Source organism: Odontomachus brunneus, unplaced genomic scaffold, assembly GCF_010583005.1.
Source record: "Odontomachus brunneus isolate Ranch 3 - 2012 unplaced genomic scaffold, Obru_v1 Obru_scaffold_005, whole genome shotgun sequence".
Lineage (NCBI taxonomy): Eukaryota > Metazoa > Arthropoda > Insecta > Hymenoptera > Formicidae > Odontomachus > Odontomachus brunneus.
In genome coordinates this window covers 218,015-243,820 of record NW_022639455.1, presented here as the reverse complement: position 1 = coordinate 243,820, position 25,806 = coordinate 218,015, and the positions used below count along the sequence as shown (strand labels likewise).

Genomic DNA, 25,806 nt, shown 5'->3' with positions numbered 1-25,806 from the left:
TGTCACATGTTTAAAAAAAATGAAACAAGTTGAATCCAATGTTCTTTATAAAGTTGAAGATTTTATTTAAATTACAAAAATAATTATTTCACATACATCATTAACTACTACTAATATTCTTTATACTACTAATAATTTCATTAACTACTATTAATATTCTTAATCTTATTTTTTTTATACATATTACCTTTAATTATTATATTATAATAATTATTATTTTTTAAAATAATTATTTTTTAAAACTAAAATAAAGAATAAACAATAGCGTAATTATTTCGCATAAAAAAAAATGAAAGGAATGAATAATTAAAAGAGCAGATACAGTTTTATATATTATCAGTTATTTGCATATATCAATCAAGATGATATCAATCGTTGCTAATTTTTATGTATATTTTATTAATTACATAGAATGATATTTTTTTTATATTGACATTTTTTTCTTTAGCTTGGAGCTAACGCGTTGACGGACCAAGAAGTGATCCAGTTGGTGAAACAGAAGCACATAGCTGCCTATCAGTTAGAGAAGGCCGTAGACGACATGGAGCGCGGTGTTAAGATCAGACGCTTGGTGATCGGCGCCGCTGGGAATTTTACAGAGGAAATGGCCGAGTTACCGTACAAAGACTACGACTATAGTAAGGTGTTGGGTGCATGCTGCGAAAATGTAATCGGGTATATGCCCATGCCGGTCGGAATCGCGGGGCCGTTGTTAATCGACGGCAAACTGTATTATGTGCCAATGGCGACTACTGAGGGCTGTCTGGTGGCGTCTACCAACCGCGGCAGTCGGGCGTTGATGAAGTGCGGTGTGACAAGTCGCTTAGTGGCAGACGGTATGACTCGCGGACCGGTTGTGCGATTCCCGAGCATTGTCCAGGCGAGCGAGGCTATGTCGTGGATGGAGCAACCACAAAACTTCAAGGATATGAAGAGCAGTTTCGACCAGACCAGCCGTTACGCTCGGCTGACGCGAATTCATGTGCGCATGGCCGGCCGACATCTGTTCGTACGTTTTGTCGCGAAGACCGGCGACGCGATGGGCATGAACATGCTGTCAAAGGGCACCGAAAAGTCCCTCCAGACGGTACAAACCCACTTCCCAGACATGGAGATAGTATCGCTCAGTGGTAACTTTTGCACCGACAAGAAACCTGCGGCCGTCAATTGGATCGAAGGTAGAGGCAAGAGCGTGGTGTGCGAAGCGGTTGTGCCAGCGGACGTCGTCACGAATGTGCTGAAAACATCAGTGCACGCGCTCGTTGACCGAAACATCATCAAGAACATGGTTGGCTCCGCCGTAGCTGGTAGTATAGGCGGCTTCAACGCGCACGCTGCGAACATCGTGACAGCGATCTACATTGCCACTGGACAGGATCCCGCGCAGAACGTTGGTAGCAGTAACTGTATGACGCTGATGGAACCTTGGGGCGAGGAAGGCAAAGATCTTTACGTGTCTTGCACAATGCCCAGCCTAGAGATCGGCACAGTGGGCGGTGGTACAGGTTTACCAGCGCAGGCAGCATGCCTGGCTATGCTGGGTGTGAAGGGCCCACACACCACAAAACCCGGTGAGAACGCCAGCAATCTTGCCCGAATTGTTTGCGCCACTGTGCTCGCAGGAGAGCTGTCTCTGATGGCTGCGCTAGTTGAGGGACAGTTAGTGAAGAGTCATCTTAGGCATAACAGGTATGATAATTGAATATCACAATTTTTTTTTCATAGAGCTTTACTGCAACAAGAACTGTATTCACTAATATTGTTAGAACAGTTGGTATTGCGGATGTATAGATTGTCCATTTAATGAGCACGTCAGCACGAACAGCTTATTCTTAAGCTGTCTTAATTCCGTATCTAAAGATCTAAAAATAAAAGCTTGTAGTAATCCTGCAATCTCGAGTTTGCAAAACTGCGGATTTAAAAAACTTTTTAATTGTAAACATAATTTAATATATCAATTTTTTATCAATTTATCGAATTTACTAAAAGATCTCAATCTTGAACCAAATCTTGAACTCAAGTCTTAACCAAGTGAAAGAATAATTGGTTATATTTTTTTGTGTTTGCAGGTCATCTGTCACAGTTAGTAATTCGATGAACATTGTCCATAATAATACTGGTGTGAAGCTAACTGTGCCATCTTCGCATAATCTTTGTGTGGATTACATGCAGAAACATTAATATATTTTATTCAGTTATATAGACCGCTTGTTTTTTCGTATTTGCGTCACTTGTGTCGCATATACTAAAATTGTGTATTAATTTGTTTTTCATATGTCGAATGTGTATATATATGTGTAAGGGCATACATATGACATATATATGAAAATTATCTCATATGTACCGTATGTATATAAATATAAATAAATATATAACGTTAGAAGCAAGAAAACGTTAAATATTCTTACAAAATATCATGTTAATTTACAGTAAGTTTACAGTTAATTACTGATCGTTAGAACAAAAGAAAAACGTTCGGATTATTTTACAGATTTGATCGATCGTTTACAAGTGTCGCTTTATTATATTGTCTCTTTATTTCAAGGTATTTTGTAAGAATTTTTCGCATGCATTTTCTCGCTTCTGATGTTATTAAAAAGAGATGAACGATATATGTTTAGGAGTCTTAAGGTTCCTTTATACCTCGCCGGCCATGTCGGGTTTGTGACAACAGAAGCAAGGAGTGACATACCGACGGAAGTCGGTTTGCGTACCATTTTTTAATAAAAATAAATATAAACGAAAGAAATTGAATTTGAGATTGTTTGAGTACACTTGTAAAATTATCCGAAAGATATCCTTTTCCTTTGATAAATGATAAATAGTCGTATAATAAGTGATGAAGTGGGACACGTGAAATAAGTGTCTTGTCTGCACACACGCTTTATTTAATTTATTATAAGACTTTCATTTACTATAAGACTATTTATTAACCGTCAGAGAAAAAGGATACCTTTCGGACAATTTTATAAATAATACTTAGTTTCAAGTGTTTTTTCGTTCATATTTATTTAGAAATAGCACACATGCAATGGCAACTTTCATCAGTATGTCGTTCCTCGCTTTTGACGTCACAAATTCAACTTGCCGCGGTAAAATGCAAGGAGTTTTAAGTTTGTATTTAACATAATCTAAGATAATGTCACATTTTTTTAACATCCGCATATGTTTGGATAAAAACAAATTAAATATAATTATTACCCAATCATCAAATGTAATAATGGTACTTTAAATGTAAAAAAATGAAATGCTTGCAAAGGAAATAACGATTAAAGATCATGATCCACATGTACTAATTTTCCATATAATATCACAATTATTGTTTATAAAGTCTTCCAAATATTAAAATGTATTTAATAAAATGATAGAGAAATATGCAGACATATTTTATTGGAGAGCATAATTATGAAATTTCTCTTGCTTTATGAACTACATTTTAATAATGGAGAAAAATAGTGTATGTACTGAAAAATAAATATAAAATAATTATGTTGTTCCAATGTAAGTATCACGTTAATAAACAAAAATAGAGAAAAGAAGTATAAGACACAAATAAAAAAATTGAAAGTTGTTAGAAATCCAAAAAATGTAAATAAAGAAATAAGGAAATAATAAAATAATATATTAGAAAGAATAGAAAGTTTTATTTACAGATATATATGTATATATTCCTCTTCTTGTAGTGTAATTTTTATATTGATATAGAAAATAACGCAACATATACATGTATTTTTATCATTGTATATTGTATTATGCCTAAGTGCGCAAACTTCAGTCTCTCTTCTGATAAAATCACCTCAGTATTATTATAATACATTAACAATTTTATCAAATTACATAACAGATATACAAAATAGGTATCACAGTAAAAATATTTCGTGTACAGCACTAATAAGAGATAAAACTGGTGAGTTGTAAAGTTGATATATTTGGCTTTTATAAAATAAACAAATATATCGTTCATAGTGTCGTGATAATATTCACGCGCTATTAAATTTCTTTGCAAATTTTCCAGAAAAAATTGTATATTTTTGTATAAAACACGATATTTACTAATTACGAGATGTTTGCTATATATAATTCATACTGCTGCAAATATTTATAGTAACATGTATTATTACATCTTTTCGTACGTTTCTTCATAACCGCAAGTTTTACAAGTGTGTGTGTATGTATCGTCCTTTTCATTATAAGTGTCCTTTCCAAATTCATGAACGTGTGAAGCCTTAGTTGTTTTATCATATAAGGAACTCCTTACTTGCATACGCAGCTCTTTCATCTGCATGATAGTGAAACATGAGAATCTAGTTTCGACGACTTTACCAGGATATAATTTATCAATATACAAAAAATATAATCAGTTAACATACCTTTTTATTAAATTTCTTGATTTTTGCTCCTTCTCGCTTAATATCACGCATTTCTTTTTCTTTTAACAAATTTTCTTCTGAACCCCATACTTCTAAGGCCCTCTGCTCGATCTGCAAATGTAAGTACAATTTCATCTCACCCCAGTTAGCATTGTGGGGATTTTTCCGGACAATGTATTTCAGCATAGGCTCCCGTTTGTCAAGATCACAATCTTTTAATAAATATTCTTGTTTGGCCTCTGTTTTGGTAATCAGAGAATGTTTTCCTTCCTTATCTCTAGATAGACAAAAAATGGTAGTTTGATAATCATAATTCTTCATTATGCTGACAAATTCTTCATTATTGTTAAATAAAATAGTTTATCTTAAACAATATTAATCATACCTGCATTCATCACAGACTGAAAGATTGAACGTACGTAAAAGATATGAATCACCAAACTTTTGTTGACATTCTTCACAATCATTGAATTTACCAAGTACAGGTTCTGGTTCTGTTCTTATTTTGAGCTAATTAAACAAGAGTTATAGTAAATATTTTCAAAACTATTATGAAATAATATATATATTGATATATATATATATTGACATACCATTTGCTGTTCCAGATCATCGTTTTCTTCTATTAAAAAGCCTCCACCACTGTCAATAACATGCTGCCCTTGTACTTTTAATAATCTTTTATTTGTTGAGTCGCTATAATAATCAAGCATAGTATATTATTAATTATAACAAAGTATCTTTCAAATTCTTTTATATATATACTTGGATGATTACCTATTTGCATATGGATGTGTTACAATCTTTGACTTTTTTAATAACATTGCTCTTTGGCGATTTCTTTCAGCTCTATCTTTAAGTTGCTGGTCCATTTCTGTATTTTCTCCATTTTTAGTAGAATTATTATCCAAGTTCAATGTTGATGCAGCAGCCATCATTACCTCGATTCCTCTTCTTCTTGTTAAACTGGCCAAGGGCAGCTGGGCAGCTCCTATGTCCCATTAGCCAGTTGTTTGTAACCTCGATTCCTCGTCAAAGAAAGTGGCGACTTATAGCGGAGACTTTGGAACTAATTTTAAGAAATAACGGGTCTAAGGAGTACGTTAGAGACCCGTTATTTCTGTAAGTAAATTGATCAATACAGATGCTATTTATAGCTATCACTACCTCAATTTCTCATTAAAAAAAGTGGCGGTTCGTAATGGAGACTTTGGAACTAATTTTAAGAAATAACGGGTTTAAGGTACCCCTTAGAAACATGTTTTATCTCATATGTTTTAATATTAAAATATAAAATATATTAAATTTGCAATAAAAGCATATATATTTTATTATTCTCTTCATCGTTAAGATAGTATATTACAATGTCACAAATAAAAGTAAAAAATATTAAAAGTACTTTATACTTAATATTTTAAGTCTACATCATGATATCTGTATATTCTAATTCATAGTCACGTAGCGGATAAATACACAGAAACATTACTTATACATGATGTTGACCAGTACCAATACTTTTTGCATAATAATACTTTCAATTTTTCACAAATACGATTATTTACAATGTATATTACATCTGGACGCATGTTACACCTAGACTTAGACTAGACGGATTGCTGTAAATGAATTAACATATCGTTAACATATATATTAGGGTACAAAAGTTCACGAGATTTCATAAAATGCTTCTTTTAAGGTTAATCTGCATAATAATAATGTTCATCGACAAATTATGTCGTGTAAAATACACGAAATATGTCTTTATCTTGTTCCAATTATCTTAATTACAGCATAAAGAAACAGGTGAGAACACAGAACTGTAATTTGTAAAGAACTAATAAAAAAAAACAAGAACAAGAGATATTTCTTATTAATAATATATAAATTACTAACGAATAAGCCTCTAACAGAAGTCAAACTACACTTTTCACTAATTCCTTGATTTTAGTATGCAATTTCTTAATGCTAGAAAATGCATAAATTTTTAAACTTTCTAAAGTTAAAAAATATACAAAACAATGGAGTTTAACAGAATAAAATTAGCTTCTACAGAGGCTCACTTGTTAATAACTTTGTAAAAATATTGTTAGTGTGGAATATCTCTCTATTACTTGTATGCATTTTTAATGCTGAAACCCTATTTGTTCCTTTCAGTGATATCTAAAATAATCGAAAGAAGACTACTAGAGCATATCAGTAGATGATGAAATGAAAAATCAGAAATCTCTGTCGCACCTTGCATATTACATATTTAGTATATTACAGTTTATATCGAGTTTTACATTCTCGATGTATGGAAGTACTGAACACGAATTACTCATCAAATTTGTCATAGCGACGAAACGCCGTGACCATGTGCCTGTTCTAGCGCGTTCGGCTAGCAATAAATTGCACGTAGAGGATACGCGTTACAATATGAAACCAACTTCATTTTCGTCCATAAACTTACTTTCTCAACCTCTGCCGATACGCGCCTTTGCGCGAGATCACGTTCAGGTCTTTCCATAAAACTTCCGATTGAGGAGATGCAGAAGTAAGTTCACGTTGACCTTCGCTCTGCCGAACATATTCATGATGGATGCGCCCTCGTATTGCAGTTGTAGCAACTCTTGTATGTTGATATCGAGCTTTTCCATCTCGAGGCCCATAAATCGACAGTTCACGGCGAAGAGACCGCTATGCTCCGTCGGACTGATCTCGAAAATGACATTTCTTAACTCCGTTTGTGTCAATCCGTCCACCTCCACTAGCACACCCTTCTCTTGCAACTTCCAGGCGGAATACTTCAACGTCATCTTTGATCTCAGTTTGCCATGCGTATCTTTCTGCAGTGCTTGATACGCGCGACGTGAACTGTGAAGAATTATAATGATTATCTTTAGAGTACGAGTTAAATAAAAATTTTTAAATGAAAAAACTTCTTCCTACATGATGTATCGAAGTTAACAGTGATTAATAAATTATTTTGAAAATGTGTAATCACATTTTGAATTTCACTTAAAACGGAAATCTGTTAAAGAAAACTGATGTGAAATAACATACCCTTTTCCGGTGTGTAAATTTTCGAGACAACGTTGTATATACTGATTGTAAAATTTAACTTGCTCCTCGTAATACTTCGTTTTCTCCTCTAGTCGTTCTTTGGTCGCACGCAACGTCTGCAACTCTTTATCTCTCATAACTCGATACTTCTTCTTGTTGCAAATATCCTTCGCTATAGCAGTCACAATCGTTTGATAACCATCCGCACGATTCACCCATCCTTCGAGTTCGAGTTTGTGCAGATATGAACGCAATTGCAACTTGCAGTCATTTATAGAAGAGCTGTTGTGAAGATTTCATGATGTATTAATAATTTGCAAAAGATTTAACAGATGCATGAAGTGTCGGTGACACAAAGGTTGCCTAAGAAATTTGAAGTCTCACCTCTCGCGAATAACGTGTAGTGTTGGCATTGCCATCGAGTGTTCATGATCGTACAGCTTCACATACATCGGAGAACAAGTGGTCTCCAAAGATTCCACCAAAGTCTGCCTCTTTAAAAACGGAAGAACCGAAACGAGCAACTCTTTCGCTTGTATAAAGAGATTGCTCAGATTCGCATCGTCGTGTCGCGGTATTTGGTACTTATTAGTCAACACCAAACACACCTCGGTCTTGCAATATCGTGGGAAGTTTGTTTCGTACGTCGATTGAGCTGTGAAGGAAAACCGATATTAACAATAAATATCGTATATAATATTATACGTCGTCGACTTATAACTTTAATAACTTTAGCTTAACTCACATATTCCGAGTAACGATGCTACACTCGGCGCCGGACCTAAATCTTCCAACAAGTCATGCAAAGTGTCAGACTGATCAGGCGCTATTTCATCCTGATAATTCAGCACCAAATTATGTATGTCACATAATTCCTACGAACCGTTCAAATTGATCAATTAAACTGAGTGTGTATTAGTTTTACCATTGTTGAGCATTCATACAATTGATATAATCACTTACTTGCAAAGATATACATATTTCCGGCTTTTGTATGAGCGTAGCTTCCGTATATTCGTGGATATTGAAGTGCTCCTCGAGATCCTCTACCTGACAACAGTATCGGAAAAAACTTTTGAACTGTTCGTGGCATTCGATTATGAACTGATTAAGGCATCCCAAATGCGGTGACTCGTCGCCGAAACCCTTCTTCGTGGAGGCAAACTGCAAAATCTTGGCAATCGTGGCCAGATTCCGCCTCTGATTGCTAGACAACGATTTGTCGACCGGCAACGACACGATGTCAAAGGTGTCGGGCGCTACGATTGCGGCATTGATGAAGTGATAATAAATCAAATTGCCAACGGCCTTCAAAATATCCTTCTCGGGAGCATGCGGGAACTTCTCTGTTAACGAGTCGTACAGAACTTTTGCCATATAAAGCATTCCGTATGGTATCCAATCGCGAGATTCCGTTATCTTATTCAGAAACTCGAGAGAGATATTTTTCAGGTCATTTATTGTTTTGTTCAACACTTTGACCACGTGAGGGAAACACAATGCGCTCTCTCGAGACACCGTCTGAGGCATGTCTTGAATTTGACCAGATTCCATTTCCAGTTGATTCCGCCACAACTTATATATATCCGATGGATTCGTCTCGAGATACAGAGTCTTGTCTCCCAAGACTTTTTCAATCAATGGTCCCACGACTTGCTTCAATAATCCCTGACCGCTCAATTGTTTCGCATAACTCACCACCATTTCGCGTACAAGCGGTTTGCCGGTCAAAACATCCGAAGGTTTGTCACAATTGCATCTAATCTCTTCTCTCAGAGCGCTACCGAAGAGCTTCAGCAACAGGTAGTCTTCTCGCGTGTTCGAACCGAAATTGAATAACGTCAAGATTACATTTTTCAGAAATAATTTGTTTGTCTTGCCCTGAGGAGGCAAATGCAATAATTTGGAAAGATATTGCGGATTTGTTTGCAAGGCGTAAAATAAATGCTGATATCCTTCCAGAATCTTACGACTCTCTTTCGTTAGTGATCTGAGACCTTTGTGCGCTTTCGTCATAATGTTGTCGTTGGTAATTACTTGGTCCTCAGTTGTATTTTTCTCCTTTGCAAGAGTATCCAAATTCTTACTATGCGCTACTACATCCTGCAAGTAAAAATAATACACGTTCCAATAAAATTTCAATTTAAATGCATGAGATGTCAAACTTCGGGAGATACCTGTAGCGCTATTCTGTTCTGGATCAACAATCCTATTTTGACGTACATGCTATCCAGCTGTTGCGACAAATTCTGATTGTGTTTAATACCTTGCACAACGTCGAGCTTTAATTTCTGAAACAAACGGCTGTAAACAGAACTCGAGTGCATAGAAACCTCTGTATATTAATATGAAATAAGTCATCGTACTTGTAGCTCTAAATCCTTATCGTAATCTTCCGCATTGAAGCCTAACACCGTTGAAAAGTGTCTGACCACAGCAAATGATGGTTTTTCCGAGTACAGTAACGAATGAAAGGCTTTCCTTGATATTCGGCCACGCCACAAAGCTTGTATCTTTATTATGCGCCTGATGTCTTGCTAATTGCGGGACAAGATAAGAATAATTGTAGTGTATTAATAAATGGAGCAATAATTAGAATATTTAGTCAAAAGTTAAATTCAAAACTTACTTTGTTCTTATATAGGCTTAATATATCATAACTATTCATTGTTTTCGCGTTTAATGATTTGTGCTCATGCAATGTTGCATCTTGCCATTTTCTTTCTAAAAACTTGAGATATCGTTTACGTTGCATAACGCCTCTCCACCATGCTTGTATCATGACAACTTTCTTTAAATTCTTTTTGAACTGAGAACGTATTTCGTGAATTTTTTTACGTAGCAGATATCCCCGGATACAAGCCTGAAATCTGGTTATGATTTCTTCCAATATCCTATTTTCGTGCCACTTCTGACGTTTCTTCGATGCAACGTCGATGGATTTAATTATTTCCTACAAACGTATAGAATAAAGATAACGTAAGTAATATGTATTTTTTTGAAGAATAAGAATACATACTCCTTGATATAATTTCTCAGAGAAAAATACATACTTTTACATCTTCTCTGGTGATATAGTAAGATTCCATGATATCTGTCGGTCGATCCCACGTATATACGTTTTTCTCCACGTCGATATATGCTTCATTTCCGTTATCAGTGATGTATAAAACGTACGGGGAACTGTAGATTTCTCGCTGCAATGATAGTTAAATAAATAACTATAATTAGATGATTAAATAATACGTATAAGTTTGAAAAGAAATAGACAATTTTTTTTAGAATGCAGAAACTGTACCGCGCATTGTATACTGTATATTCTTTATAAGAATTGTTACCTTTCGCTTTTGTAACTGCCGCAATGCCTGATAACATTCCTCATGACATGCTTCATTAAGTGTACAACCGACTATTTGAAGGCAATCAATCACATCTAACATGTTATCCCGTTTCACAGCCTCATTAATATCACTCAAAAATGTAATCACTGTAATCAAAAATAAAATAAAACACGTAAAAATAATAAATAAAAAATGTATATTTATCATAACAAATTCTAGCTTAAAATAATGACTGTGGTAAATATGCATTTGTGAACGTACTGTCTTCGACTTTCATGCTTTCTGACTTAACCATCTCCGCTATGGTTTCAACATCATCTAGCCATAATTCAGATCCATCAAATTGTTTCTCAATTAAACGCTCCTTGAATAGCTTTAAGTAAAGTGACATGTCGTATGAAGACATGTGTATATCAAGTTTCATACATATCGTTTCAAAAGCTTCCGTCAAACTATCATAATCGTTCTCGATCACGGCCCGATTTAATCGTTGTAAAACTTCTATAACTGTTTAAACAAATTATCAATATTAATGTAATATTACATGACATATATACGTAATCACAATCTGTTTAATTCTTTTGTTATACCTTCAGAGTTCTTAATGCATTGTGCATTTACCGAATCTACGCATATTTGAATATCACTGTAAGTTAATAAAGTGCATTTTAAGCCATTTAGTTGCTTTTCATGCCGAACATTCGTCAGTGCACAGGTATACTTTGCTTTATTCTCTTCATCTAGCTCCTATGTGTGTGGGTTCCAATGCTATGTTAAAACAGTTCGTTTCTATTCTTGTAAATAATCGTAAATTACCGTTATACTTACGAATATGCGTGCTTCGGCGCTCGATAATTTTTCATACACGAGATCTGGATTTCCCGTGTCTACTGCTTTGGAAATGGATGCGATAGTGGTTAACACAGTTACGCTGACTACTATGTCATTGTATGTAATATTATCCTGCAGAAAAATGCATTGATTTTGTTTCTCGAGTATGTTATATTAGTAAATTTTCATTTTACCTCCGATTCAAGACGATCCTCTTTCATCTCTTGGTGATATAATGGGACTGCGAATTCATCGATCTGATGAGAAATTCCCAAACAAGGACTTCGCAAAATTTCGTAAAATTTCTCTTCATCCGAATCTTGAAGTAAAACCATATTTAAACGTTCCACAGTTTCTTTTCCTGTAATAAATCTTATTATGTTATATCTTATTATTGTATTATTATTGTATCGATATTATGTTCGATATTTCTTGACAATTGTTCAACAGAAATCGCATTGAGTGATACTAACGTTCGTGATGTTGCAATGCTATCTCATTTACTCTGTCAATGGAGTTCTGAAGTAGTTTTTGCCAGTAGTGAATGTTTTTGGAAGCTATATCGTGCCATTCGACATTTTCAAATAGTTGCCACAATTCTCCATTGTACATTTCAGCATTTTCAGGAATTATATTCTGTGAGGAACAATATTTGTAATATTAATAGTATAACAAAAGATCTGTAATAAATAATTCTTATGTTTTAAATAATATTCCTTATGTTGTACCTTAAGAGATAATGTTTGTGCCATTAGAGCAGGTATTAATTTATTATCTTCACAATATGCAGATGAAATTATAGTTTTCAGTGCACAATAAGCTGAAATATATTTTATTATAACAACAAACTAGATCAAATATTTTTGTTATACATTTATAATATCAAAAAATATATTTTATACTTACCATTCACATAATTAATGTGTCCTTGTATTTCAACTTGTGTTAATAATTCATCATATGCATCTGGTTCATAACTGTCATTGAGAGACTGAGCATGATATAAATTAAAAAATAAGCTATTAATTGTCGTATATTAAATGTAAAAAATTCAAAATAATAAAACCACATAATTATAAATATATACCCTGTTAAGCGCCGCCTCTACCTTTTTAGCTTTAGCTTCTGACAATGTCTTCGTGTATTTTTCAATATAAGCAGGGACAATGTTATTCAATTGCGCTGCTTTACATTGAAGCGTTTGTAATATCATTATGTTATCCTGTAAACATTTTTATTATCAATAATTGCAACATTTGTTTGATAAACTAGATAAAAAAAACGTGCTTACTTTCTTCACCACAGCTTGATTAACTGCAATTACAGCAGCATGAAGAGTAGCAGTGTCAGTAGCGATATTGTTAGTTAATAAACCTCCTATTTTTTGGAAAGCAGGCATTTGGATACCATATTTTCGTAGTTCTTTACTAACAGTGTCAATTTCTTCATCTGAAGGAAATACATGAGATAATATAGTATAAAAATACAGCAATATATATTTAATATTTCTTCTAAAAAAGGCATTTGAATTAATATGTTACGATATCTTAATATAGCAGATATGATGCAATAAACAAAATACAAACCTGTGAAATTTATTTTTCCATATAAATCTTGTATCTGTGGTGCTCTCCCCAATTTAAATAAATGTGTACTAAGAGCGTGGATACAATATATTACTCGTGGCATGTTCTTCTTGTCATATATATCTGTTGTTTCTGGTTGAAATATCTATAAACATAAAAATCAATATATTAATTTTTTAACAATAAGAATGCCTGACATGTTCCCTTACTATAAGAAAATTATATTTTATAAGTACATACCAACGGTAGTTGCATGCATTTCAAACATCTTAAAAAATGGTTTATATTATCCGTATGACGAAATTGTAATCCTACAATTTTGTATCTACGCTGCTCAGAATCATAGATCTTATTCAGTGGCAGGATATCAGGTGCTATAAAATGGCCAAGTTTTGCTAAGTATATTCCATTGCGTAGATTCTCTTCCAACTCTGTTGTCGGAGGTAATGATTCTCTGAGACAAGCTTCCATCCATCTACAGAAGGAGATTTTCATAAATGTCAATATAAATATTCCTATACTTAGGTAGACATAAAAATATAGTTTATATTACTTTTTAGCTTCTTCCAGATGACAGAGATATTCATATGCTAACATTTTTTGACGTAATACATCCATTTCTTCAGCAGATTTTCTGTCTTCTCCTTTAATACATGTATTTATAGTCACTTGAAAGCTTATGTTTAACAAGATATCATCTATACTAATATAGCACATTTAAATTATCTTTATCATGCCAACAGAGATATTTTTTTGCATACGTTGCCACCCATACTATTTCTAAATATCTTAAGAATTAAACATATATCATTGTATACACACATATACACGTGCAAAACTGTAATAATACGTGTATAGATACATACATTTATGTAAATTATAGCTAGCTCTCTACAGAAAGATATACGCGACGTATATTCACTAGCAATTACATATAATAATAAAGATATACATGTGCAAATCGCTAATGTCCTCACCTTTTCCATTTTGCATGAAAATGTCATTATTATCAGTCATATTAGAAGAAAACAAGTTCAATTGTCACACGAAAAATAGACAGCAACAGGTGAAAAACATCAAACGATACGTTATATCCTATGGAATTTAAATTTATCACTTGGTGGCAGCACTAACTACAGTAATATTGAAGGTGCACGACAGAGAGCGCACATAGACAGTATCGATGTTCCATTCAAAATATCGATTCTCAATTGCCGATTGTCGATATTGCTGAAAAAATATCAAACAAAGACTCACAGCTCAAGGTAAAACTTTAAAAAATTATAAGATGTTAAAAAATATTATGTTTTCTGATTTATTCTATTCCGCAAGAAAAAAAAATACGGTATTAATTTAGTAGTAATAACAGATATAGACAATTATACTAAATAAGAAGAATGTAAAGAATAAGGACGTGTGTATATCAAGAAAGACTAATGATATTTTTACTATATTTTTATTTAGAAGTCGCTCACAAAGTTAATGAAGTGTTCAAAATAAGTGATATTTTTGAGAAGTTATTGACAGGAAAATAAATTTTTTCAGGTACAAAAGTGCAAGGTTCGCAGAACAAATGTAAAAATTGTTTCGCACAAAACAGACATCAATTTTGATGAGGTTAGGATATAGCCAAAATGTAAGAGTAAACAATAGAAGTTATCTAAAGAATGTAAATAAGTGATATAATTAATAGAACGAGATTATAGAAGCAAAAAAGGTAAAGCGAAACGAAAAGGTCGCAAGTAGAATAAAACGTAAAAGTAAAAGACTAGCGTGGAAATTAGGTTGAGATAGAATAAAAAAAGAGAATTTTGCTGTGAGCAAAGAGAGAAGTAGGCGCGTGTATTAGCAGTGAGATTGAACGAGCAGGCGTATATTGTACGAATGGTGTGGAAGATTAGGAAGAAAATGTGAAGAGGAGATTTCAAGTTAAAAAGAAATAAATAAAGATAAAGTTATTAGAGTGTAAAAAAATATTAGTGGTTTTGCGATACTATATATCAAATGAAAAAAATACACTTTAATAACTATTTTCAATTTTTTTAATATAATAATATTTCTGAGAAAGATATTCATGTACATAGTAAATTAAAAAGGCACAAATATCTGTATAAGTGGATATAATATTATTAATATAATAGTATATATTATATTTTCTTGCAAAATCCAGACAATAATTCGGTTTTTGCAATATCCATTGGAAAAAATTCGAAGAAATGATTAGTCGATTCGACGAATTATTTCTTCGAGTGCGATGAAATAAACGCGTCGAAACGTTGCTAAAGTTTTCGTTCTGTTTTCGTGTAACCACGCTTGGGACGTGAAGCAAGGCATGGTAGAACCCGGTGGAACCTTAACGATTATGGAACTCTGTTATGGACACGGACGCACGCAAGCATGCATGCACGCGAGCAGGCACGCACGCATGCACGCACGCGGGCCACGCACGCGGGAATTGTTGTTGTCGGCCGCACGGTTGAACGTACGCACGCGAGCACGCACGTAAGCACGCACGCATGCACACTTGGCTTCGCCTTGTTTAATGTAAGTCTGCCGCGTCGTGGAGCGATTTTGCCTTTCGATCCAACACCGTCCGCGTGGCTTTCTTAGGATATATAACGTTCTCTCGTAAGCGAATATGAAGTTATACATTTGATTAAGACCTCAATATTATTTTCTCCCACTTTTGAAAAATTAAACGTGGATTGCATATTAATACGTATATATTAATTTGCATATTAGTACGTAATAATGTCAAATTTTAATATTGTTTCTTTTCCATTGAATATTAGAATAAACTCTCTTTAAAGATGAAGAAAACGAGATTAATCTTAAAACAGCCAAGAAATCGACTGCGTATTAACGATCATTGGGGTCTTTTATGAGCCCTGAGGAGTTAAAATCTTTTCTAAGATTATTTTTTCATATTAGAAATTTAACTGGTTAGGTCCTATATTTTTAATTCTTTAACTACAAAAGAGGCATACATATATATACATACATTCTTATTAATATGTCAGAAACGTTAGAAAAATTATGTGGGACCGTTATACTGAATATTTTATATATATGCAATTCGTACATATTAATAAATATGTAAGCATGACGATTAGCACAGAAATACCTTTCCTAACTAAAGAATTAATGAAAGTAGTACTTAACCAATAATTGAGTTTCTGATGTAAAAAGATAATCTTAGAAAAGATTGCAACTCCTCGAGGTTCAAAAACTCCTCGAGACTCCCGACGATCTTTGATGTTACTTTCTTTGTATAACTTTTCCACTCCTTCTCACTTCTAAACTTTCGCTACTTCGTTTAGTTCACCAAACTAAATTAACGTGAAAAGGTTAACGAGAGCTTAAACATGGTTTTGGAGTCCATTGGATTGCGTTAGCCGTTCTAGGATTAACATTTCGAAATATATGATCTGGTCGCACAATTTCAATCGGGATTGTAAATCTTTAATAGCTTGTCGACAATTTATTTGGATATGCCAATTGAAGACAGCAGTAACAATTGTTAAAATATGAAGGCGATATGTCTATTTTAATAATTATTACTATTGTGTAATATATATGCATGTGTATATGCATATATATTACACAATAGTAATAATTATTAAAATAGATATATATATATATATATATATATATATATATATATATGCATATATTATTTTTTATTTTATCATTATTAATACGTAGGGGACTAAAACGCAAACATGTTTACATAGAAAATATTTATATAGAACGCAGAGTAAGGCTTGAATTTGGACTTGGCTGAAACATATCTTGTTTATGTGTGTAAGTTTATTTCATTATCGTTATGTACAGAACGTTAATGCATCGATATCGTGGTTTCGCTCGATGGAACACAGGTTTGAACGCCACTAAGTGTTCCACGCCGTTCAAAATTCGCGCGCGAACATTCACCTTTGCTCCGTTGCACCTACTGCACTTAAAATTAAATAGATTACTTGAAGTTTGTCGGAAATGAAAAAAAGAAAGCAAAATTGCAATAAAACATATAGAGAGAGCAGCTGAAGTGAAATCATTTACAAATCGCCATATTTACCGCCATATTTATATATTCACCGCGACAATATTTGTTCCTTTCAGTCGCATCTTTCATATTTTACCTTTAGATTTTTCGTTAAAATGTAAATGTACAAAATCTATTCCCTTCAACCGCATGATTCGCAGTACTTTTCAATTTCAATTCTTATTTTTTTTCTCGTGCATGATGCCCCTACTTCGCTCCGAGGACAGAAAGTGCAGCGTCGCGCGGCCAAGAGGTGCAGACCAAGAAGAGTGCGACGAGTGCACGGCAGTGCAGGTGGAACGAACAGAACAGACACTCCTCCTCTCCCGACTCCGCCGCCGACGATGTTTGTGCGTGCCTGGCACGACTGCCGTGCCACTGTCGCGCTCGCCGTCCCCGTCGTCGCGTGAGAAGGCAAGGCTCGCGTTCACCGCGCGACATCACGGTGCGATAGCGTCTACCTCGACACAGTACGAGCGTGCCGAGCCGTGCCGTGCCGCGCCGTGCCTGCTGCACTATCCCGCGCGACATGTCAAGTCAAATATGCCTAAAGTGGAACAGTTTTCTCAGCAATATCGCGACCAGCTTCGAGAGTCTGTGGGAGGAAGAGGGTCTGGTGGACGTGACTCTCGCCAGTGACGGACAGTGTCTTACGGCGCACAAGGTGATACTCTCGGCCAGCAGTCCCTTCTTCAAGAAGGTCTTCCAGGTGAGGCCAGGTCAAGGTCGTGTTTGTCGTTGAACGACTGTCGTGGACGAGTCCTCGGCTTGACGATGGCTCGTCCTGCTCGTCCGAGCTCGTCCTACTGTCCACTTCGTGGTTCTGGTGGTACTCGCGCGCGTCACGCCTCAGCGAAACGTATGTACACAACGCGTTTGACAGCTGTCGCGTAACTAGCCGAGCGCTCTCGCGTCGAGGTTAGAGACAGATTGTCGTGCTCGATTTCGGGCTAAACCAGGCGATTATTGACCACAATTATCGGCTAATTGGCTTTCCGATTTTCTAATCGGGACTACTCTCGCGTTTACCTCAATTCTTGCTGCGAAACGGTGTGTTTGTGACATAGAGTTTTGAAGCTCTTAGAAAAATAATAGAGATTTATATTTATTGTTAAATTCATTCTGATGTCAAAAACAACACAAATTTTATTTATATATTACCTCTCCAATATAAAAATGATAACAATTCTCATCGTTTGTCTGCTAATTTAAGCAGAAAATATATCCTTTATTTTTTATATACATAACAGAAAGGATAATTTAACTCTTACACCTATGAGTGATATATACTAGCATTTATATTATACATAATAGTATTATAAAAATGATTTAAACATATCTTATTAATCTATAGCTAATAAATATATTTGAATATTTGTATATCAATATATAATGTAAATATTTTGTGCATTTTATCAATGTTACCCATTTTATCAATTAAATATTATTTTGTATAATATTATTATATTTTTAAAATAATGATTTTTAGAAAAATAGCTTTTGTAATGAAATAATATAAAATAAAATTGCCTTAAAAATGAATAATATAGATTAATAATTTATGTAATAATATGCAATGTAAAATTATAGCTTAACAATCTTATTTTTCTCTTTTCTAGACAAACCCATGTCAGCATCCAGTTATAATACTTCAAGATGTACATTTTAGCGAATTGGAGGCACTACTTATATTTATATACAAAGGAGAGGTGAATATCGAGCAGAAGAACTTACCTGCACTTTTGAAAGCTGCAGAAACATTACAAATTCGGGGTCTGTCCGGTGGAGACATCTTTGCAAAGGAGTCGTACAAAAGACTAGCTGAATTAGAGCAGGCTGTGGCTGAAGATGCACCGCTGATTAAAGAGGAGACACCTAAGAAGAAGCAGAAAGTCAGCAAGCAGCAGAGCAATTCTATTTTGGAGAAAGCACTAACGCCTAGAATATCGCAGTCGGAGAATACAAATGAGTCCGCGGCGAGTGATCAGAGCGGGAAAGACGGGGAGTACACGTTGCCTGAGACATTGCCCAATCCAGTGTATCATCGTCTGGAGATGAAAGTTAGTTCTGGGAGTAATAGAAATATATTAGATAATATTGACAAAACAGTCACAGTCGCATGTTAAATGCACGTGTGTGTGAAACGTAGCATTCAATCCAAGTGCATTTCAGATAGAACCATTGGAACTGGCTGTGGAAGACATTCAGAGACGATCTCCGTTAGATAAGGATGCAGCGGAGAGGTTAGACACGGGACAGTCGGATGGGAATCAAGGTTAGTGTCAGATTGATTGGTTCCTCTTTCGTTTAAAATTGCGCGCAAATGTGCCTTACTTGGCGTGTAAATAGACTGTTCTATTTACTTTTGCGTATTCGTGTGTACGCTCAATGCGTCCCTTGCGTTGGACAATTGTATATTTTTTAGCGAAACTAGACGACATTCAGTTTCCTTTGCATTTTCATTGCCATATTATCGCTGGTGTCTCAATGTTTTGGTAAATGCAACTCCGTTAAATCGGTATATTATGTTTTGTACAAGCATGTAAATACACACACACAAAATATACGTAATACGCCGCACGTTTTATAAGTTATGTCTTCCTACAGATATGCGAAGATGTTTATTTCTTTAATTTAAACCAGGATCAACATTTACTGTAATTTTTAACTTTCAATATTGAAAATTTTGATAATTCAGCTTTAGTATTGCGCCAAAGTTTCTTGTGGAATAAAGGGATTTTAAAATATTTATCGGGGAATGTCTATCAATTTGAAATTGAGAGAAGATGCGTGATTTTAAGTTAAGTTCGTCAAAGACACGTGGGAGAGAAGTTACGATTTGTATACAAAATTTTGCCGGAGCAATGAGTTTGAATTTAATGCGAAGACCACATCGCATTTCGCTTCTTCTTCGATGTCCGAGTATATAGTTAGTTATCACTTGATAACCCGTTGTTTTCACTATCACACGCATAAATGCAACACGCAAAATTGTATAAACCGACTCGCAGTTTCTGCGTGTTCAGCGGTACGCTGCGGCGGTATCAAAGCTTTTTCTTTGCTACCGCAGCTCGTAGCTTCTTTCGAATCCTCTGTTCGCTTTCATCGCATATTCTGTTTCGCTCGTTTTGGCGTGTTTGGCCATGTTTCCTTTATTTGCTGCGCCGCCAAGGGTACCGTGAGAAAGGTAGAAAGATTGCGTGCGCGAGTAAAGAGAACTCTATCGAGAAGACAATGAGAGCGACGTAATTATCGTCTCTCTCTTTTTCTTTCTTTCTCTCTCTCTTTCTCTACATCTCGTTAAATTATAGCGAAGACATTGCACGCTCGCAAAAAATTCGATCGTTCTCGTTATCAATCGCGAAGCGATTGCGCATACACATATGTGACGGCTGTAATCCACACAAAATTATGGCCGGTAATCGTCGCGATTTCCAATTTACGTAATACACGCTGAGCTTCGCGAGAGCGCACGTCGACTTGGACGTAATTCGGGAAGTTGATTCGAGAAACGAAGTCGACTCCGACGTCACGCGTCGATCGGCGATGCACAAGCGTATGTGCGTGCGTGCATGCGTGAGCGGCGTATACGTGAGATGGAAGATGCGTGATCGGTCCTTCATTATAGCCTTTTATAACGTACACTCGCTGGCTCGCTCGCTCGCTCGCATTTTCTCTTTATTGTGCGTGTAATGTCACGTGTGTGAGAAGGCAGCCCGTGTCTCTAAAGCGCGCTGTGCTGATGTGTGTGGCAGGGTCTGGGAACAGCCCTGCTGAAGACATTTCCGGTTTATCGGGCTTGTCCGGGCTAAGTGGATTCTCGGACGTCAAGCCGCTGCTTTACGCGTATCAGCAGCTACCTTACGCCGAACTTCTGCCGAGTCCAGACATAATCTCCACTTGGGCGTCCTCGCGGCCGATGGATCACCTGGCCTGCGACCTCATGAAGATCCTCTTCACGCCGGAGGAGAGGATCCTTTGCAACGTGAACGGCAAGATGGGCAAACAGCAGTTCGACAGTAACAAAATACACCTAATTCGGGAGGTTCTGTTGCACTTCAGCGGCATTGCGCCCAACAGCATCGAGTGGGAGGAGGCATGGAAGAATTGCGTAACCAAAATCGACACTAGCAATAGGGGCTTGAAAAGGTATCTGTTTCAGAGGCGCTCGGTCTACACTCAATGACTAGGGCGTTTCAGGTCAGGGGTCAAACGGAAACGTTTCCACTGGCTGGAATAGGATCATAAACTCTTGTAAAAAAAAGACCCCGTCGCCCCTCCGCCCCTTCACCCTCTCTCTTTCTCTCTCTTTCTCTTTCTTTATTGGGTTTATTGCCGCATGCGGAACCGTCGCGAGGCTCGTCCCTCGCTCGTTCCTCCTCGGTGTGAGCTTTCGCGCTTTCGCGTTTTAGAACGTTGTAAAAAAGATCGATGTAAGTAGATAATTAGGTTTAACGCGCGCGCGTAGCCGTTAACGGGGGGAAGAAGGGACGGACGATCGGGCCGGCCGGTGTGGACTGTGAAAGAAATTCGCGCGGATTACTCGAATACGTGCAATAGGCATCGGAGCGGATACATTGCGCGCGCTCCGATCCGCGACGACGATTTTAGATTGTAGACTTCGGGGTGACAGGGTGTGATCTTAGGAGGTGCATCGTAGATCGCGATCGAGAGTTATTTATAAATACGCTTCACGTTCGCCGCGCTCGGCGCAGCCGGCGGACGTACGAATAATAATTCTAAGCCTTCCGCGGTAGTTTCGTTATTATTTCCACCTTGTCGAAGGGGGTAACACCCCGGGGAACTTTGTTCGATCTCTCCTGGCGCGTCCCCTTCTTTCGCGTTCGCACACCGCGCGTACTTTAAGGAATCTCCCCCACCACCAACAACATCATCATCACCATCACCACCGCCACCACCGCTACTATTAACGACGCGCTCGCGAGAGCGAGGTCAATCGTCCAGCTGCCTGTGTACCTTGTTGTGTTTTTCGTATGGCACTTCGAATAACGTAACATTCCTCCTTAACGTTTATTTGCGGTATGTTTCATACGAGAACTCACTTCTCGGCGGTAAAGACGACATGATATTATTAAGTCGGCGTATATCGGAGAGAGACACGCGAATAGCTCTGTCTCTCTCTTTCTTGCTCTCACCCTCTATCTCGCTCTTTCACTCACTCTCGCACTCGGATATACACACATCACGTACTCGCTCACGCATTATTAATACACGGATAGAGTACGCGTGTATATATATACTTTATGCGGCACGCATTCGTTGTGCGTATATGCGTCGTGTACACACGACATCATGGATGCCCGAACATTCTCTAGATTGAGAGGGAATGTTACAGGATTTTCGGCTTTATGCGTGTACGAATAGAATTGAAATCGTTATAATTAATATCAATATATAACTCTATCATAATCAGAGTTATTTATGCGATTTTCAATCTCAAATATTATATGTAAGACTCAGAATTATGTAACTCTCGATCTAGTAAATGTTCGGGCACCTGTGACGTCGTGTGTACAAGATGTCTCAACATTCGAGGATGACGAGTTTCTCGTACACCCTGAGGAACTGAGTGAAAAAGGCGCGCCCGTTCATGTATGTTTCTTAATATTAAAATCAGAAAAAAAGAGATCGTGTAGTTGTTACGTTCACTTTTTCGTAGATCCCGCCATATTGTGCAAAGCCGAGTACGCGATCACTGAATCTCTTGTATTTGAAGAGCGAAACTGGATTGGAATAAAAGAAGAACAGAATCACATGCACTTTCATCGCTCATTTCCACGGACTTCCCCACTGCGACGTTTTCATCCTGCGAATTTTGAGCCATCCTATATGTGCACAGGCATGAACACACGCGTACACGTACTCACTTAGAGGTATATGTATGGTATGTATGTACATATATGTACACGTAACACGAGAATGTGTGATTCGGCCGTGTCGGTCACGGTCGTGCTGGTCACGCACGCGCGTGCGTGCGTGAACGCACGTTGTACGACAACGGCAACTCTTCATGTACACTTAAAGAAGGCAGAAAAAAAACTTCGTAGTTCTTACGACAGGAATAGTGATTTAAGACATGCTTGTAGATTATTTAAATCGCCAGCGCGCGGAGGGTCGCTATATGCGCCACGAACTATTAGAATATGTATGTAATGCAATTGTAATTTTCGGGCGAGAAACGTTATATCGGAGTTAGGCTGCGGATGTAAACGCGTGAACGTTCACGTCGATGATCTGTTGCTGTTGTCAAAATGCCAAACTTTGCGATTCATTGCTGACATGCTCTGCAACGTATTGTCTCGCTCTTACTCATTTTCGGCGGAGCTAAAACGTTTGACACTCTTTACGGCAATTGCTATTGAGAATGTTCGCACATTTACATCTGTAATCCGATTTGAATTGGCCTTTCATCTCCGAATTAGGATATATACGTTGCGATTACGTGCGATTTTGATCATTCTCGAGATTCGCGCGAAAGCGTCTGTTGATCTCCATTTACTTTATTTCACGTGAATTCGAGTCATTTTTATTCGGTTACGCGCGATACCGGCGTTGATCATTATCGGGTCGACTATTATTATTTAAATCGATACTATTGTAGATGAGATACACGACTGGTCGGAAATAAACCTATTTTACATTTTTAATTGTCTTCTCATTTCTGATGTACCTTCTCTCTTTTCGCATATTACGTGAGATTATTATTTATGCGAAAGTATCACCAAAAGCTGCGTTTTGCGATATTTGTAAGAGCGACGGTTTCTCGCGGATAAACTGTTATTTATACTTTGTAAGTCACGATTATTACTTTAAGTTAATGCGAAAAATTGGGATCAACGGCAATGTTTATTGTGCGAAATATTATTGTCTTGCGCAAGTAGAGAGAAGCAAAATCAAGAGATCACGACTATCACGTCGAGTAAGTTATATTTATTAGTTATAGTTACTTATAATTATATCATACCAGTCACACACACGAACACACCGATCGATACTTAGCTTATAGTCAACACTGAGTTTTACTTATGAAGAAAACGATTCAAATGACTGGCAAACATTCTTTACAGGAGCGTCCTCGTCGAAGCCGATTGTGACGGTGATAGCCGAGGCTCGTCATGCTTCTCCAGATCCGCAGACACACGAAACAGATCCGTTCGCAGTCGAACAAAGTTCTCCGTGGGACACCTCGAAGTACGCGGAAGACCCGCTACCGTCTGACTCGCGGGGTCATTTTCATGGTGAGCAAGCGTTCGATCAAGCTGAGTCCTCGGGTTTCTTCGCGGGACACAGTCCGGGCGCCTCGCAGCCCGGCCTCTCTGCGTTAGCCGAGTCCTACGGCACGGATCTGTCGGAAGAAATGATAAAAGGCGGGCCGGCTTATCCACCGTTCCCGTGTCCTTTTTGCGATAGAGCGTATACGAGCTGGGGTTTTCGTAGAAGGCATATAAAAGCTGTCCACACCATCTCACCGTCCCTCAATTGCAAGTGGTGCTTACAAGTGAGCCTTTCGCCTTCGTTCGTTACACAACGAAGCCGCGATGAATTGTATCATTAACCATTTTGCGTCTTTTTCGTGACGAATGATATTTTATTTCCGTAATTTTTAGGTTCTCCCTACGCACGCGGCCTGGAGACGGCACGTGATATCAGCGCACAATCTATCGGCCAGCGACGCACACAATGGTCTCTTAATCTTGGAAGAGGCGCACATGGTTCTGCAAATAGCACATCCTACCAGATTGGATACATTGGTCAACATCATCAAGCAGAGTTCTCAACAGAATAACAGTCACGAGTCCGCTCAACCAGACAAAGAGTAGACTATCGCAAATCGAGCACGAGTGACGCTTACAATCTCTCGTGTTTTGAGGACTTTTTTCTGTTAATTTTTTATTTTGATAAAATCCACAGATTTTTCCAAGAAGTGAATTGTTATGTTCGAAGTTGATGCAAAATTATCTTTTTATACGAAAATTTATATTTTTACTCGAAAATTTCAGACAGTTACATAAATATAAAATGTATTTTTAATTAATATTTATACGTTACTTTAAGATATATTAATATATCCGCCCACAGTCATGTATGCGTGTGTATGTGAGAATTTAAGACGTACGTTATATCATTATTTATTATTTTTGAGTCAAAATTGTCATTCTCAAACTTTGACAAAAAGAACAACCTGAAGGATATTGTTATGAGATTGAATATATAAAAATATGACAAAATGTAATATGATCCATGTCTTTGTACTATATACGTACTATACTTGTACTACTGTGATGTTGCTGAACTAACTGCTTAAAGCATCGCGCTCATATGATTCTTCCATATATTTATATATGTTATATTTTATATATGCTTAAGTTATTAACTTTTAGACTGCCGCGAAAGCCACTTTTATGGCTTTGCACAAATCTCAAAATTCTGTGCCATGTGTATGTTATTTATATAGAAAAGTTTTTGAGAAAAAAAATACTTTTTTTAATGAAAAATGCCAGCAGCCTAAAGATTAAACATGGCCAGTATGTATATAATGCAGAGCAATTGTTATATCATCTTAAATTTTATCA

At 36.6% G+C, this 25,806-nt stretch overlaps 3 protein-coding genes across 12 annotated transcripts in view; 2 read left to right on the top strand and 1 right to left on the bottom strand.

The window, feature by feature from the left end:
• Positions 1–2,745, top strand: part of LOC116850266 (3-hydroxy-3-methylglutaryl-coenzyme A reductase) — a 29,318-nt gene extending 26,573 nt beyond the window's left edge. For all 6 annotated transcript variants that reach the window (XM_032828340.1, XM_032828355.1, XM_032828365.1 and 3 more), the window contains 2 exons: positions 449–1,689; positions 2,070–2,745. In XM_032828340.1, coding sequence (XP_032684231.1) covers positions 449–1,689; positions 2,070–2,181 — 1,353 coding nt within the window. In that variant the 3' untranslated portion in view covers positions 2,182–2,745. The remainder of the gene's footprint in view (positions 1–448; positions 1,690–2,069) is intronic.
• Positions 2,746–3,727: 982 nt separating this feature from the next.
• LOC116850240 (ras GTPase-activating-like protein IQGAP1) lies at positions 3,728–14,281 on the bottom strand. Of its 3 annotated transcripts, XM_032828291.1 has the most exons (28): positions 14,148–14,281; positions 13,724–13,814; positions 13,411–13,645; positions 13,171–13,315; positions 12,876–13,033; positions 12,672–12,806; positions 12,491–12,575; positions 12,313–12,404; positions 12,058–12,220; positions 11,779–11,945; positions 11,582–11,716; positions 11,344–11,500; positions 11,015–11,260; positions 10,751–10,899; positions 10,466–10,609; positions 10,042–10,365; positions 9,779–9,949; positions 9,590–9,703; positions 8,376–9,515; positions 8,158–8,287; positions 7,797–8,067; positions 7,413–7,694; positions 6,914–7,223; positions 5,148–5,311; positions 4,964–5,066; positions 4,756–4,880; positions 4,371–4,647; positions 3,728–4,279 (listed from the first exon to the last, which is right to left on the bottom strand). In XM_032828291.1, the coding sequence occupies exons 1-28, from the start codon at positions 14,185–14,187 to the stop codon at positions 4,118–4,120; spliced, it is 5,715 nt and encodes a 1,904-aa protein (XP_032684182.1). In that variant the 5' UTR covers positions 14,188–14,281; the 3' UTR covers positions 3,728–4,117. The 3 variants fall into 3 exon arrangements, with proteins under 3 accessions (XP_032684182.1, XP_032684173.1, XP_032684179.1); XM_032828282.1 differs by lacking the exons at positions 3,728–4,279; positions 4,371–4,647; positions 4,756–4,880; positions 4,964–5,066 and having other exon boundaries at positions 5,263–5,398; positions 6,820–7,223; XM_032828288.1 differs by lacking the exons at positions 3,728–4,279; positions 4,371–4,647; positions 4,756–4,880; positions 4,964–5,066; positions 5,148–5,311 and adding an exon at positions 5,422–5,439 and having other exon boundaries at positions 6,820–7,223.
• A 140-nt stretch (positions 14,282–14,421) lies between these two features.
• On the top strand, positions 14,422–25,702 carry LOC116850284 (protein bric-a-brac 2-like). 3 transcript variants are annotated; one of them, XM_032828389.1, is made up of 6 exons: positions 14,422–15,672; positions 17,440–17,921; positions 18,832–19,272; positions 19,385–19,487; positions 24,301–24,731; positions 24,841–25,702. In XM_032828389.1, the coding sequence occupies exons 2-6, from the start codon at positions 17,742–17,744 to the stop codon at positions 25,051–25,053; spliced, it is 1,368 nt and encodes a 455-aa protein (XP_032684280.1). In that variant the 5' UTR covers positions 14,422–15,672; positions 17,440–17,741; the 3' UTR covers positions 25,054–25,702. The 3 variants fall into 3 exon arrangements, with proteins under 3 accessions (XP_032684280.1, XP_032684295.1, XP_032684285.1); XM_032828404.1 differs by lacking the exon at positions 14,422–15,672 and adding an exon at positions 20,968–21,365 and having other exon boundaries at positions 17,372–17,921; positions 24,288–24,731; XM_032828394.1 differs by lacking the exon at positions 14,422–15,672 and having other exon boundaries at positions 17,404–17,921.
• The last annotated feature ends 104 nt before the right edge of the window (positions 25,703–25,806 follow it).